The sequence below is a fragment of the Barbatula barbatula genome (genome assembly GCF_947034865.1).
Source record: "Barbatula barbatula genome assembly, chromosome: 11".
Classification (NCBI taxonomy): domain Eukaryota; kingdom Metazoa; phylum Chordata; class Actinopteri; order Cypriniformes; family Nemacheilidae; genus Barbatula; species Barbatula barbatula.
The window spans coordinates 5,542,860-5,559,288 of NC_136774.1; the positions used below are offsets into that span (position 1 = coordinate 5,542,860).

General features: G+C 39.8%; 2 protein-coding genes and 1 long non-coding RNA gene across 3 annotated transcripts in view; all 3 read left to right on the plus strand.

The window, feature by feature from the left end:
* Nucleotides 1-2,798: 2,798 nt before the first annotated feature.
* Nucleotides 2,799-4,072, plus strand: LOC306900466. The gene is made up of 3 exons (XR_013787298.1): nt 2,799-2,959; nt 3,516-3,579; nt 3,752-4,072. It is a non-coding gene; the product is annotated as an uncharacterized lncRNA (long non-coding RNA).
* A 1,486-nt stretch (nt 4,073-5,558) lies between these two features.
* egr3 (early growth response 3) lies at nt 5,559-11,749 on the plus strand. The gene is made up of 2 exons (XM_079466839.1): nt 5,559-5,979; nt 8,841-11,749. The coding sequence occupies exons 1-2, from the start codon at nt 5,826-5,828 to the stop codon at nt 9,950-9,952; spliced, it is 1,266 nt and encodes a 421-aa protein (XP_079322965.1). The 5' UTR covers nt 5,559-5,825; the 3' UTR covers nt 9,953-11,749.
* A 3,658-nt stretch (nt 11,750-15,407) lies between these two features.
* bin3 (bridging integrator 3) overlaps nt 15,408-16,429 on the plus strand; it is a 39,054-nt gene continuing 38,032 nt past the window's right edge. Inside the window, exon 1 of the mRNA XM_079467754.1 lies at nt 15,408-15,600. Coding sequence (XP_079323880.1) covers nt 15,593-15,600 — 8 coding nt within the window. The 5' untranslated portion in view covers nt 15,408-15,592. The remainder of the gene's footprint in view (nt 15,601-16,429) is intronic.

A 16,429-nucleotide genomic window follows, 5' to 3' on the forward strand; every position in this document is an offset into this window, starting at 1 on the left:
CTCTCTCTCTCTCGCTCTCTCGCTCTCTCTCTCCCATTGCATCAGCATCCTTTGAGCATTTCAGTGCATGTATGGCAGCCTGGCTTCCACTCTTGGTGGGTAATAGGGGCGCTGTGCTCTCTGATTGGCCTGAATGAGAAGTAAGGGACTTTAGTTGGACACGTGGGAAATCTCATGGGCCACCCTGGCCCCTAATTGGATTACATACAGACAAGTATGTCATCTTATTATACATTGTTCTATATATAATCTTATATTACAATACACCACAGGCACTATGATTACTGTAACTGTTATTTACCACGGATCTTTTTAATAGCTATTTTATATTTATCTGTCATTTAAATGGAGCACATTAGATGCTTCACAAATACAAATCAGATTTTTTAAATGCGTTTTGTGTTTGATATGTGTGAGCAGAATGTATTGGCTTCTCTGCTTTAATAATTATGTGAGTTTTTTTGTCTGAGCGAGAACTCCTATAACAGACAGTATGGCCCACACGAGATCTGATTTCACCTTCCAGTCTGAGATTACATGAACAGATCTCCGTGATCCACCGTTATAGGAGTCCTTAAAAATGAAGCAAACAAATTAATAAATATATCATTCCCATTGTATAGCCAGTGTGGTATTGTCCCGTTTAAGAGGTCTTTATTTCGGTGGACTTGAAAGATGCTTCCCCTCTTCTGTTGATCTGCCTAAACATTTTGCAACAAGGGACAGTTTGTAATATTTCTAAAACTTTCAGATAAGATATTTTCTCCCTGCTTTCTAAATCGGTGAACGCGACCCATGACGTTTTGTCCTCTGCCGTTCCTTTAATGGCTGCGGGTTCCGATCGCTTTTCCACTTTGCGGCTCTGTCAACCGGAAACTCTCTAACCAAATACAGACACAGAGGGGCGTGGCCGGATCGAGACCTTATTTGGAGTTTCCACTCGTTGGCGAACTTGGCGCTCGAGGCCAAAGCCAAGCCCACAGATCTGCCTCGCGCCTGCAGTATTTACACGCGATTAACTCTCTGGCAATGACAGCCTTGGTATAACCCAGGCAGTGTTGCTTCTTCCAGCCTTGATAACCCACTATAGTCAGTCGCTTAAACAAGGTCGTGGCTTAAAAACTATTGAGTGTGTTTGCAAAGTTTTTTGTTTTCATTTGGAAATACACGTTTTGCGTTTAGTTAACAAAGTAACTGTCTCTGTGTGACCTATAACTGCAGCCTGACATTAAAACATTTATAATAACAAGTCATAATTCACAATTGACAATATGTTTTCATTGTCAGCCCAGCAAGCAATAGCCGTCATTTCAACGTCTCGGTTAACTATAGACCAGATGTAGTCCGGTTATGTGTAACCCACTTCTAGCCCAAAGAACCTAGAATTTTGTTTAAAGTCGTTTTTGGCTAAATAACTTGTGAGATATATGATATTACATCATGTAAGCAAAATGAACAGCGTTTATAAGGTATTTGGTTTAATTTCTTTGACATGTTCAATAGCCTGAGCGTACGCTATTTTGCTCGTCGTCAGAGCAGCTATTTGTAGCCCACACATAGTCCAAACTGAGGCACTATAGGTTTTGTCCAGGCAGCTGATTACCAGGAAGTGCATGGTTCATATCCCTTCATGTTCGCCGTCTCAACATCTACACAAATACAAGTGTTTCTTGACATGGTCTATATGTAGCCACGTTTTAGCACTAAATTGGACGGGCTACGTGTAGTCTGCTTTTAGCCCTTGGGCGAAATGTTTCCCGTCATGTTAGCATTATCAATAATATCTAAACAATAAGTGTTATTTCGTGACATCTGTAGCCACGATTTATCCCTGAATTGGACAGGCTGTGTATGGGCTAAACGAAGGCAATCTGTGGTCTAATTTCAACGACTTGGCTATAGCCCTATATTGAACCAGCTAGTCTAAAATTGTTTACATGTACAGCGTGTGGGATGCATGACATCATAACAACCAAGTAATTTTGGCCAAGTTTTAATTTGCATTATTTGTACTGTCACACATTACATTTCCCGATTAGAATTTTTTAATTTGTTAAATAAACATGCAATTACATATCCCAACCTGTAGGTGGCAATTTGCCCTAGTACTGAGACATGGCCACTGCCAACGCGAGACTTGGAAGTTGGTAGAGAATTCGGCCAGATCTCGCGATAAACAATACCGCCGACGCCATTTTTTTAATAACCAACACGTGAGCAGAAGCCACAGGTGTAGAAGCTAATCAACGCCATCAACAGACGGGCAAAAGGAATACGTTAAATTTTCTTGTAAGTAACTGTGTTATCTCTTTGTCATGTTTCCATTCTACATTTCATATTTTGTAGGGACCGTGAAATTTTAGCAGATAGCAGGGCTAGAGTATGCCATTTAGTGGTTATCTCAAAGCAAGGGATTTGGTTTAAAAGCACTTTGTGTAATGTTGGTTGGAAATCGCTTCATATCCCGATGGCAATCACCAAGATACGTGGTCTAAATTATTTTATATCTACTGTGGAAGTCAATTCAGTATGAATACCTCAGAACTGGAGTGATGTGATCCACGTTCTTTGATTTAAATGCACTAAAAGTTTTATTGATAATTATCCAGTGAACAAAGCACCGCAATAAATATGCATAACAAATATGTATATGTATATACACACATGCATTCATTCATGCATGAATACATACATGCTCATATTGTCATGCTAAGTTTTTGTTATGGAAGTATTTGAGTGTTGTGGTACTTTTTTTTAATATTTGAAAGTAACACTGCCTTTGTTGCATTTAGGGTTTCAAAGAAAGGTGCTAACGCTTCTTGTTGAAATAAAAGAATTAAAAAGAGTTGGCCAAAGGGTGGAAACAGACACTGGTGTCCAACTGTCTGCATTGGCCACTATGGAGGATTTCCAATGCTTGGAAAGGCAGCTGGATTGTATGGAGACCCGGACAGCAATGGTAAAACAACAACAAAATGCCCTCACTAAAGCTTTCACCTTTCATAAAGTCCAAAAATAATTTAATCTGTAATATTGAATGTTTGACAGTGCAATGGCTTGTTGCATACAGAGATAGATCTAATAGAATAGACCTTTTTGTTACGAAGTACCATAACAGAGTTTGAAACTTCAAAAATAATTGCATATTACAGTGTTAAAAAAATTCAATTTTAAATTGTCAATATAAAATTAGCGATTACAAAAAGTATCTGTGTGTATTAGAATAGTGCTGTTGATGTACAGTTGAGGTTTAAATGTTTACTTGACTACTTTTTAGTTACTACCACAGAGTTAAATTTTGGCAGACAGTATTGAGGCAGACACCGATTGTGAGGGGACCTACAGGGGGAAAAACTATTTCTCAGTGTGGGCCAGCAATCAGCTTGAATAAAGAGTTTTATAGGGTTAATGATGGAAAACTTGCAGCTCAATGGTCATTAACATTTAAGGTCGGTGCACACTTGTACACTGAAGCATATATTTCTATCTGCCTGACATTGACATTTGTTACTCAGGTGTCAAAACTGTGCAAAGTCGGTGGCAGAAATGTTAAAGACGTACCAGAAGGATGCTGGACAGGTAAAGCCTTCAAAACATGCAATATAAATCAAACATTGTGGTGACCATACTCACTAATTATTCCATGTTTTCACAACAAAGTATTGTAATATTGTAAAAGTATTTCCAAAAAAAATAAACAATTTGTCATGTTCGTATTTGTTACCAATTGTTAACATTTTTTTTGTTTTAGGGTTTTGCAAAACAGCCTCATGTCCAATTTTAATATGAAGGTGGGTGGTACGCTGCAGAAGGCAGCTTTTGAGAAGACCACTCTGTTCTCGGTCATTGCAGGTATGTGCTTGTGTTTGCATGTCTGTCGTTTGGCTTAAAGGTGATGTATACTATCATTTTAATGATTTAATGTATTTTCTTTATGACATCAGTCTGTGTTGATATAAACATTTTCCAAATCAGTATATGTTGATATAAACATTTTCCAAATCAGTATATATGTCAGCGCTATATTACCGAGCCCTATTATCAAATCCGTTACAATTAATGTATAAACTAAAACACGATGATGTCCAAAAAGCCTTTTATCATGCTAATTTTTTTTTTCTTTGCAGATGCTGTGATGACCAACAGCAACTGAATTTGAATTGAGGAATGCCATTTTAAGCAAGCACCAGGGAGAGTTGGGGGGGGTGGGTATAGAAAAAAATAATAATGAAACAGTTTACTATTGTTAGATTTTCTTGTTATTTGTATTATTATTGGTTGTCCTTTATTTAAAAAAATTCTAAAGAAGTTCAAATCTTAATTCATTTGATTTTGTTGTAACAAATATATTATTTCTTATATTTTCCATTTTGTCTTTTTTACAATTGTTGGTTTTATTAATAAAAGCTTTATATTTAATTTGTTTGTATTAATTGCTATTTATGAGAAGAACATGTTAAATTTAGTTAACAAAAAATATTTTGGGTATTGTGTGGTTATCTATTATATAGGCATTCATAATCTGTCTATTTGATGATTATGGTTAGACGTATAAAATTTTCCCTGACAGCCAAAATTCAGCTTTGTTGTAACTTAGAGACCCAAATTCACCGTCTATTAGACGTCTACGTGTATTCGTTTAACAGCGGTCTATTTGATGACTAGGCTATTCTTCGGTAATGATTAGACGTCTATTAACTTTTCACTGACAGCCCAAATTTAGCCTTGTTTTAGCTTAGAGACCCAAATTCACCGTCTTTTAGACGTCTACGTGTATTCGTTTAATAGCGGTCTATTTGATGACTAGGCTATTCTTCGGTAATGATTAGACGTCTATTAACTTTTCACTGACAGCCCAAATTTAGCCTTGTTTTAGCCTAGACGTCTGGGCTATGTTTAGACGGCTAATATACGTCTTTTAAACCAAAAATTGCTTGCTGGGAGATAACCTTGACACTTTATAGTCACTTTATATAGAAATATCCTAGTACAACCTATATTGTGAAAGTCTCAATTCCTTGCGTCCAGTGTGGTGTGTCGCGGCTTTTGGTCGTTTTATTCATTTTACCGGCCGAATGTTTTACACAAAGACGCACGAATGCGAGTAAAATGACAACCAGTTGCATCCAGCCGTGAAAAAGATAAGATCAGACGCACCTTACGTGCATCGCAACGCATTTCTGTAATAAGGATGCGACGACCAGTCCACGCTTTATCGTGCATGCCCACCTAAATCTAAACTTTTATTGCTATTCTGAGCAAAGTCATTTAAAGTGGATAGAAAGCAAAGTTTACAAAAAAGCTCTCAAGACATCTTTAAAGAGCATTCGCTGTCCACTGCGCACAAACGAAGAAGATACCCGTGAAAGTTTACGAGCCCTTCTCTGCTCCGGTCCCAACACTTACCTTCCTGCCACCGACTCTAATGTTCCACTAAGAGGAGCTTCCATGTGACGTCGCGCGGCCGTCTCGCTTTGTGTGTCCATATTTGGTCATCTACGTCACAAAGTTATTCCGTCCCACCGTTGAACAAGAATGCGTTGGAGTTCCCTACGCTCGCAACAGAGCGAGCAGTGCCACACTCGTGCAATCACCGCCACCAACAAACCAACATCTCTGTGCCGATCCACAGAACACAACACTTGACAGAGATCCGTCCAAACACAGTCTACGGGAAAGCTCGTGGACAGACATCAGCGCGGTGCTCGGATACCGATTTTAAAGGGATTGACATCACACGTTCTTTCGCTTTTTAGATACATTTCAGAAGTCCGGAGACCTGTCGGAACGGGACACCTGTGCGTGCTTATTAATGACAAACTGCTATGACCGGTAAACTAGCGGACAAGATCCCTGTTACCATGAGCAGTTTAATCAACACCATACCTGACAGTCTCTATCCAGAAGAAGACATTCCCACTTCTATGAACATTTTCACAAACCAGGACTCTATTTCGCACTACTCACAGATGAACACAGGTAAGGACCGAAAGTTCTGAATGAAGCTATTGTTGGGATTCGCGACCCGTTTGCCGGTCAGACTTTTTTAAATCCGGTTGTGGCGCGGCGTCTGTCGTGTTGGAGCCCGCCGAGTGCGCTTCGCTGCTCGGCCACGCAGCACCTGTTAACGCGCGCGCTTACTTGAGACGCTTGTTTGGAGACCGATACTTGCTATTACTGTTAAACATCTTTCCGCAGCTTTTGACAATGTTTTTCTCAAATTGTTTATTGTGACACAAAACCGTGTTAATTGCACAGTGTACATTTACAAAAATAGCCACTGAGAAATACGAATAAATATGAATAAACAACTCGATAGGCTTTACTTATTTATAGACTGTGATCGCATTTTTGTTGTTGTTGCTATTATTATATTGTATTTGTGTGTCGTGCGCACTGCGATGAAAACGATAGTTTTAAAAGACGAATAAGTCCTATGCGACTTTTTTCCTCGAAGGACTCCGCGATAAATCGGGGCTTATTTTAGGGGGGGGTGTCGCGAACTAGGTACAATTGTTCCAGTCACGTGATATGAATGTGAAGTGGACAGGTAAAGTCAGGTAATATCATTCCGAGCCCACGCGCCAAGGGACACGTGAAACTCCACGCGATTCACTGATACAAACACAGTCGGAATTCATATTGCACAGACTGTATTACAATACCATGTCAAAACCCTTCCGCTTGACAGGCTAACTTTCGACTTAGTTGTAGCTGTAAAAGCGCAGCGGTTCTTTCTTAAATATTTACTTTTTGTGTTATTTACGGGATTTGATTTGTCGGTGTTTGATGTAAAATATTGACCCCGTTTCTGACCCTCCACGCGCGCGGGTGGGCGTTTATGGGCGCACTGTTTTATTAAAAAAATTATAATAAACAGACTTGTGAAAAAAAAGCGTGGATGATAAAGAATAATACTAAAATGTCTTCAGAATTTTAGCTAAATGTAAAATATATAAGGGGCACAAAGGGAATATCACCCGTATTTCAAATATCAAAATATCAAATCATGTATCCTTTAAAATGTTTGTCGTTTTAAAACCATTTAAAATTATATTTAAAAGAAATCTTAGCACACTTTCCTGCACTAATAATCCAGTGAAAAGTAAAACAACCCCGAATAGACAACTGCCCAATGGTTCAAGGAGGGGATGCTCACATTTAGTTTTCCAGTTGTTGCAGTTTTCTTTATATATGGCCGGTTTGTTGTTTTTAATCAGCTGATATATATCTGTAGATCGAAAGTTTCTATCTTTCATCTCTGAACAAAAATCATTTCAGTTCCACAATAAAGTGGGATTTTTTTGCTTTCTATATCTTAACTAATCTTTCAACAACGTTCTTATCCGTGCCACTGAAAATTGAATTTGTCAAATGTGATATTTATTGCGAAGAGTGAAAGCATAAGATCATCCGCCCTCTCGATGTATATTCTGATGGAGTTTCACAAAGCTTATTGATGTGGTTTTGACTCGTCAGGTCAGAAGAGGCGATGCTTTCCCCACTTGCGGGACAGTATTGACCTCATTTCTTTTTTTAAATGTGTAAATATACGCAATGGGTTTATTATACTCCTCGATAAATGTTTTGGTTCTGGAAGAAGAAAATATAATAAGTGGAGAATTATTTCTAAAGTTTAATTGCGTGTTTCTCGAGGAGATCGTGATATTTTTGTCTTATATATAAAGATTTATAGTTCCTGTCAATTAAAAATAGTAATAGAAAATGTGTTTCATATTAACGATTATAAACTACAACATGCTCATTTACTTTGAGAGATTGAATAAAGAGAATCCTTGGGAACTTTCTGATTTAGACACTTGGGCACATACCTCTGTGGGATTATTAATCACAATGTTTCAAAGTGACAAACCTTGTCCTCACAAAGTGTCCTAACAAACCCCCCTGTCAGAGTATTTACAAGTGTGCGAATGTATCCCCACATTCTGCAGTGATCGGGAAAGAAAGATGCGCTAAATAAAAGAGTGAGTGTTTTCTCATTCTTTCCTGTGGAATACACCCTTTTTCATTTCTGTCAGTTCTGAATCTTTTCCTCCAGACACAGCGCAGCATCTCTTCACACGTGTACCCTATGAGTGTTGAACAGATGCGAGGACCATCTGTAATTTTCATTCTGTTTGTTTCTACCGTGAGCCACAATTGGGTATACACAATGTCATTACTGTAAATGCACGCACAAGAATAAACTTATTGAGCCCTCATTGAATATTTATTTTATAAGCTTGCTGTGATTTGTCAAGCTGTCAGCACTGTATTATGTGAATCATACAAGCGTATTAAAATGGTCATGCGACTAAATTCATCCGATCGTTGTTTGGCATTTCAGAGCACCCTTCAATTGTCAAAAAACTTATCTTACTGAACGAATATGTGTAAGAGAGAGAGAGAGAGAGAGAGAGAGAGAGAGAGAGAGAGAGAGCAAAAAAAGTTACAGTGATGTCAATGGAGACATCCTGTTGCCTTGCTGCCAAATAAGGTGCAGTCCTTCAATCCAAGCATTTAGATTTTGTGACAGATAAAATGTCAGGGGTCAGAACGACATTCACTGGATTTTTGTATTAAAGAACAATTTGCTGTCTTCTTTTGGACTGAAATATTTTTCTTGTCTTTTTTTTCGAACAGGCGATTAACAGAGGTATGCAAAGAAACTGATTACTAAACCACCTTAAGATTCAAGTAAACATAGTAGTTAGCGCATATTAGATGACGTACATTCTCATAGAAGTAGAGGCATCATTTTTCACTACCTCTACCTATTTTCTTTGACTGTTTTTGGTGCGGTTGATTTATTGTTTCCATTCTGACCCTGTGTCTCACAGATAATATCATGGACTTGGGGATGGGCGGCGAGAAGGGAAGTGGCGAGATGCAGTACGGCTCCGGTGGTTTTCAGTCCGGCCGAAGCGGACAGACCGTGACCTACCTGGGCAAGTTTGCTTTCGACACCCCTCCGTCTGGCAGCATCGGAGGCTCGGGTTGGTGTCCCGATAACAACATCATCAGTCTAGTGAGCGCTGGAATCCTGGGCGTGTCACCGTCACCCGGCAACATCACCAACCATACTTCGTCAAGCGGCAGCATGGGCGGCCAGTCGTCAGACATGGAGCAAGTATACGCACCACCTCTTCCAGCTTACTCAACCTGCGGCGAGATCTATCCAGAGCAAGTGACATTCCACCACAGCCCGGCCACCTCCTCGTCTTTGCCCTATCCGAGCTCAGACTACCATACCACCTCCAAACCGGGCATGGACGGCAGTCTCTTTTCCATGATCCCAGACTACAACCTCTTCCACCACCAGGGAGACGTAGGGGTGATGGAGCATAAACCCTTCCAAACCATGGACCCTATCAGAGTGAACCCACCCCCCATAACTCCTCTTGAGACAATTCGAGCCTTTAAGGACAAGCAACAGATCCATCCCGGGTTTCTCGGGGGTCAACAGCATGTTTCCCAACACCATCAACCTTCTCAGACGCTCACCCTCAAACCCATTCGCCCTCGAAAGTACCCCAACCGGCCGAGCAAAACTCCCGTCCACGAACGCCCGCATGCCTGCCCGGCGGAGAACTGCGATCGCCGTTTTTCTCGATCAGATGAGTTGACGCGCCATCTGCGCATTCACACGGGCCACAAACCCTTCCAGTGCCGCATCTGCATGCGATCCTTTAGTCGCAGCGACCATCTGACCACGCACATCCGCACGCACACCGGGGAGAAGCCTTTCTCTTGCGAGTTCTGCGGACGCAAGTTTGCTCGCAGTGACGAGCGAAAGAGGCACGCCAAGGTGCACCTGAAACAGAAGGACAAGAAACCCACAGACAAGGGCAGTGGTGCAGGCGCAGGGGGGAGCCATGCTTCTCCACCCAGCTCCTGTGGGAGCGCGGGACCCAGCAGCGCTAATATCATGACCGTTACCACTTGTGCGTGAGACGGACTTGTGCAAAGACTACACGGAGAAGACATGAATGTTTTTCTTCTCCTTTTATATACACTTGACTCGTATACGCTCTCCCTCTCGATATCCATCCGTCTTCTCTTGGTTCTGTTTATTAAAGTGGCATATTTCTGTAGCCACTATGGACTCAAGGATGGGAAAAATAGGCAGTCAAGAGTTCAAGCAGTCAGGTCAATCCACAAGAAGAGCACTTATATACAAATGCAGCACAATCATAAGAGTTTAACTCAGCTCTGGGGACCAGAGCGATCTCTTGAAGCTTTAGCCTTTTGTTTCATTTGAGTTCAAGGACAGATTTGATGCCGTTTCTGTTTTCTCCAATTGTATTTCGGTTTGTCATTGTGCACTTTCATTTGCCTACTGCTTTGCAGTCGTTTTTAATTATTGTGAATTATTTCATGTTTTGTGTTGTTGTTGTTTTTAACAGAATGTGCCAAATGTATTAAAATACGACAGACAGATATCTGAACTCATCTTAGTATTAACCTGGCTGGCAATATAATGGGAATGCTGTACGATTCATTTCAGACATCGGGAAAACTTTTAAGCCTTGGAGCCTAAAGGCTCGAGGAGACTGAGCTGAAAGCGAACGTTAATAGTCTGTTGCAACATTCCGTTGCATTATCCAAATTTTTCTGAATCCTTTCTGTAGGGATATGGATGCGGTTTGTAACCGGCAACAGACTGGCAGTGCAATAAATGAAAACCACAACATCTGACTCACTTTGAAAAGTTTACTTTGTAGAGTTGAAATTAAGACACAGCTGTGGCCTTTACCTGATTCGCTTTATTTGGTGTGCATAAGGGCCAAACCTGCAGCTTCTGGTTGAATCTGGTGTGGGCATTTTGCCATTCTGTTTTCGCCATCTGTATGCCTGCATGCATCTAGTATCATGTCTTTGCTAGTACTGAATAGACCTACAGCAATACGCGTCCAGTTTAAACCATGTGAAAGTCCTCCCGCTGCGGTTTCTGTTGTCGTTCCTATCATTGTTTTACTGGACAGTTCGTTTTTATGCTATAAACGTCCAATCATTTTCTTTGGGTCCCTTTTTATGCACATTATATATTCACCACACATTTTAACAGCACACATATGTACACACGGTTTTGAAAATGAATTCAGGCGAAATTATGGTAATGCCTGCCTGTGAGCATTACCACTGGACAGGACTGATCTTAGGAGTCATTGTTTTGCATTTTCAACGGCTGAGGCCTGCCTGCTGTATGCATGCCATTCAAGACGTTTTTGGATGGGAACAGTTTAGACATTTACTGCTCTCATGGGCAGCACTGTAATGTGGTATCTCCACGGTTACTCATATTTGGACTGAATATTAACCATGAGCGAGAGGGGGTTTTGTACAGTTAATTTTACAAACATATTACTACACGTTTTCTACTTGGAATGTACAAAGCATTGTCCTTCAGTATTACAATGTGTGTGTCTGTGCTCGTGTGCGGACCTGTACACTAAGGCATACGCGAACAGCCGCATACTCCGAAATTATTGACTGAATGTTAAAACAAAAGGGTGTGTTTACATTTTTATTTTCCTGTTTTTCAGTCTTTCTGTTTTCGAAATTGTGTACATAGTGCTGAATGTTTTATAAGTGTGTGTGCAGGAAATGTCGAGTATTGACAGTGTCAAATGTGATGCATTCTCCACCGAGTCTCTCAAGTATGAATTGTTATTAACCAACACTGCAAATGATGACTTGCGGACAGACTGAATGAGATGTTTAATAAAAGAATACGATTATTTGAAGGAAAAAGAAAAGCAAAAATCTGTCTCATTACCTTATAACCAAGCTATGCATACACAGCAAATCTTTTATTAATATATCATACAAATATTTTACAAGTACATCATAATTCTATTCAGTACATTGCAACTTCATTTAACAAATTTAGACTAAGAAGTCATTTTCTGATGTATCAGCATACCAAATATACTTGTTTTAATTGAAAGGGGACTAAAAGACATTCAAATATACCGTTTTAAAATTATTTCATTAAAGCAGTTTCATTGGAAACTGTTTTAACCATGTTGTGCATAAGGTTAAAACATAAGATCTAATGACTGTGTCAAGAAATACAGAAATCTAACATGTTTCACATCTCGGTAAACTCTTGCCATATTGGGCAAATCACTTCTGCAACATTTCTTCTGGCAATATTCCAATTGTTTTACCTCCTGTTGACGGCATTTTTAGGGTTTTTTAATTGTTTAAATAGCTGACAGTGATTTGACCACCAAAATAAAAGTTTAAAAATGCATCTCTTGATAAAAAGGATGCACGTCTGTATAGGCAATAGTGAATGAGCACTTATAGATGTTTATCAGGTTATTTCCCTGGCAGCTGAGCATAGAGTTTAAATGTTATATTTATGTGGGGTGAAAATCTAAAATGATACAAATCTAATATTGATCTGGAAACTCATCTACATACAGTTGAAATTTGCCGAAAGCTAAACAGGGATTTTCAATGTATGCATTGACATTATTGACTCGAATTATGCATCGATATGGCCCTTAATGTCAGCATTGTGTACACAAGTAAGTTTGTAGCCTCTCTTACTGTAACTGAAGGGAAAGGTTGCATCGTGGATGGGTTGGTTTCTGGTTGGAGAGTGTAAATGTTAAGTTATGTTAGCAGACAGGTTCAGGATGATGTATCTTCAAGGTCCCTCCTCTGCTTTTTCCGTTATTAGAGAGATATCTCCATATCTAAGGCACATATGGTTTAAACAGTATAGGCATATACACGAAAACAGCTTCTGGCTGATTTTTTTCTTTCTGTGCCAAGACGCATCGCAATGCAGCGCCAAACTACAGCAGTAAAAATAGCAGAGGCAGTTCTCACAGATCAGATATGATCCCAGATATATACCCTGTGGAGTTGTGTATATACTGTATATGTGTGTGTTTGAGCAGACTCGTACTCTGATGTATGGAATATAGAGGTTTTAAAAAATGTTTCTTTAAAAAGACATGTTCTGGAAAGTTGTTAAGATGAAATAATGTGACATTTAAATGAAACGACCATAAACGTCTATATGCTTATACCAGTTAAAACACCACATTCATTTGAACTCAGACCAATTTTATTAGCGACTAAAAGTCTTCCTCGCACCGAGTTCTGTAAAGAAACAAGCAATCGTGACCTTCGGAAAACTTGTGTGTGCGCGGTGTGTGTGTTTGAGCATGCTTGCATGCACCTGTATTGCATATCTGTGCTTGAGTTCTTCCATTTCCGGATTTTCCACTCTCTTTTTGTCTGGGAGCATTCAAGAATTGTCCCAAAAAAGAATTGTCTTGTGCGCTGACCATGCAACTAAGCGCAATACACTATCGGTTAAACTTAATGCAACACTTCAGAAAGAAACGTTGATTTTTGTTGTTTTGATCTTGTGTAATATTGTCTGAATATGATAAGTAATGTTATGTTATTGGAAGAGCCTGAGCAGTTGTTTCATTCAGAGCTTTACTAGGTGGTCTGATAAATAGAAATAGATATCATCGCTACAAGTCTCACAACTCTACTCCCCCGACGTCACAGATTCGGCATGAGTGTTCACTGTCTGCCTTTGGATCAGAGCCAGGACGAACAGCCTTGTTTGTGCCAAGCGGGATGCAGGCTCGGCTGCCCTGTAACAATATGCACAGAGGACACCACAGAAATGTAAATGTGACCCCAGTCAGCTCTGAAGCAGGCCCGTTTCACAACACTGATTCACTGTTTACCTGATTCTTTTGCTCTTTGTCACTATCAGCCAATTGCAATTCACTATCAGCCAATTGCAAATGTCCTTCATGATCAATGACTTCAGAAATGGAAGAAGTTATCCTCATTGACGTCCATTCATTTTCATGGTACTGAGCTGTTCGGTAATGTTTACGGTTTACAATGTGCAGATAAATAATTTGTCGTGTGGTCATCTTGGGCCAATATTTTGGATAAAGTAGGACTGTATCTTACTGCATGTCTTGCATGTCTCTTCTCATAAGGAGGCACTTAGAAAGTACGATCACTTCTGTGAGTATAAAGGATAAAACTGGGGGTTTAATCTCACCCGAAGAAGGGATTTAGTTACGTTTTCACCTCCGATATACTTCCATTGCCTTATAATAAGGCCACGTGTTAAAATGTTTAATTGTTCACAGAAATAATAGATGTTTTGTGGGGAGGAAATGTTCTCTTGAGTTCGCATTTTGTTGTGAAATAAATGTTTTCCCGTTGATGCGTACTTGTATACACAAATGAATAAAATACAACTGAATCCATTGTGTCTTTTTTTGCGCCGCAAAAGTCCTAGTAGGGTTGCCAACTTTGTCACTATGAAATAAGGGACGAAACTTGACCTATATAGCAGTAGTTGGCATGTGCATGACGTCATTGCGTCGTATTTGCGTTTACTCTCAGAATGGTTCAATTGAATGTTTCAATTCAATTTTATTTCTATAGCGCTTTTCACAATGTGCATTGTTCCAAAGCAGCTTTACAGGGGAAAATAGAAACTGAAAAACACAAAAAAGTTAAAACACAGTAGCTACATGGTGTTTATATAACAAGTTGAATTACTCAAGTAAATAATATCTAATGTCTGCAGTCTCCCGTAGGTTTATTAAGCATATTTGCATCAAGTGAATGCTTGACTGAAAAGATGCGTCTTTAATCCAAATTTAAATTGGGCGAGTGTGTCTGATCCTTGAATAGTGTCTGGAAGGCTATTCCAGAGTTTAGGTGCTACGTATGAGAAAGCTCGACCCCCTTTGGTGGATTTATTTATTCTGGGTGTTATCAAAAGTCCTGAGTTTTGAGATCTTAGAGAGCGTGATGGCTTGTAGTGTGATAGAAGCTCTGTTAGGTAGTATTTGTTGGAGTAACAGTACATCCTTGAACTTGCATGTTATGATCCGAAATATTCGGTTTACGCGTCTTTGGTCCGATAAGTCATATTTTTGTTTTACTAGAAGAAATAACAAACTATATGCATATGTACAGACAAACTACATTGGTGTTGCTGTGCGCTTTCCCGTCAAAAAGTAGATAAACACCGCAACACTGCATCGTGCGCGCCTCTCTGTCTTTGCGTGTGTGCGCGCGCTTGCATGCGAATGTGTGTGTCTGTGTCTCTGTGTGTGTGCGCGCGTTTGTGTGTGTGCGTGTGTGACGCTGGAGCGTTGTTGTGATGCATGCTTTGCAGATTCAGCAACAAAGGCGCATTTAATGTAAACAGATGCGCGTGAGTGTGATAAGATGACAGGCAACCCTAATTGTATAGCTAATACATCTTATTTTTTAATGCCATTCCCTAGTTTTATTTCTTAATGCAACGACGCCGGGCAATCTAGGCAGAAAGTAAACCGGAGTGACAACAACGTTTGTTTGAGGTTTAAATGCGTTAAGATCACAGTACATGTCCGCCGAAATACCTGTTGCGCGACTGCGGTTTGACCCCTTCGCTTTCCGTAGTTTAAATCCTCGTGACCTCTGACTTCAAACAAACTTCCTGCTCGCTCTTCGGCTTTCAAAGGCTGTGAAAAGGCAATGGTTTTAAATCAAAAGGAGCATATTTCGACTGATTTGGATTAAATTGAAGCGCAAGATGAGCTGGTATGTACGATGTCTGATTTAATCGGTGACAAATAACAGTTATTCGTTCAGACCGTATTCAGACCGCGTTCAATGTCGGCGTTTGTGTCCCAAACCCCGGTGTGCTGCCTACCTAGATAACATCGCCAGGCTGTACAGGCGTGAAGCAGAACCAAAGAAAGCGACGTCTTGTTAGGATGCCGACGGGGTTTCAAACAGCTGTTGACTGCTAGCTTGCGAACTCGCTCGCGAGTTAGTTTTACAGGTTTAAAACTCCATAACGAATCATTGAAACCTCGTGAAACGATCTGTTTGTGGGGTGTTTGTGGTCTTCTCTATATACAATTCCTGCGTATTCTTTGAATGATCTTATTTTAGTTCGTTTTCCTCTCGAGTTAGCTAGTTAGCTTTCTCTTCCTTACCGAAGTTATCTCACGAGGATGTTTACATTCTCAGTACAGTTGTTCAGTTCTTTAACACCGTAGTCTTTAAAGTATGAATTAGTTTTTAAGTGTTCGTAGTTTCTTTGCATAATTATAATGACATCGTGCAGTTGTGGGTGTCAGTGTAGTTTTGCGGCATTTCAGTCAACGCGAACAAGCACTCAATGCAGATCATAACAGGGTATGAGGTCAATACTTTTTTCCTATTTTTAAATAAATATATTGAAGTGAGGGCTTATGGTGGGATGTCCTACGACACATTTTAATAACTTTTGTAGTTCTGTTTTGGAAAACTACTAACTAGAAACCGATTTGCTGTTCTCTTAAGGACTGTTGAGGATTGAAAGAAGGGATTTATATTTTTTGTTCTTGAACATAGAGACATAAGAGAATCAACCTATGTTTCT

Coding starts and splice junctions, on each gene's coding strand:
- egr3 (XM_079466839.1), top strand. CDS start 5,826: ATGACCGGTAAACTAGCGGACAAGATCCCTGTTACCATGAGCAGTTTA. Junction 5,980..8,840: donor CTACTCACAGATGAACACAG/GTAAGGACCGAA, acceptor TGTGTCTCACAG/ATAATATCATGGACTTGGGG.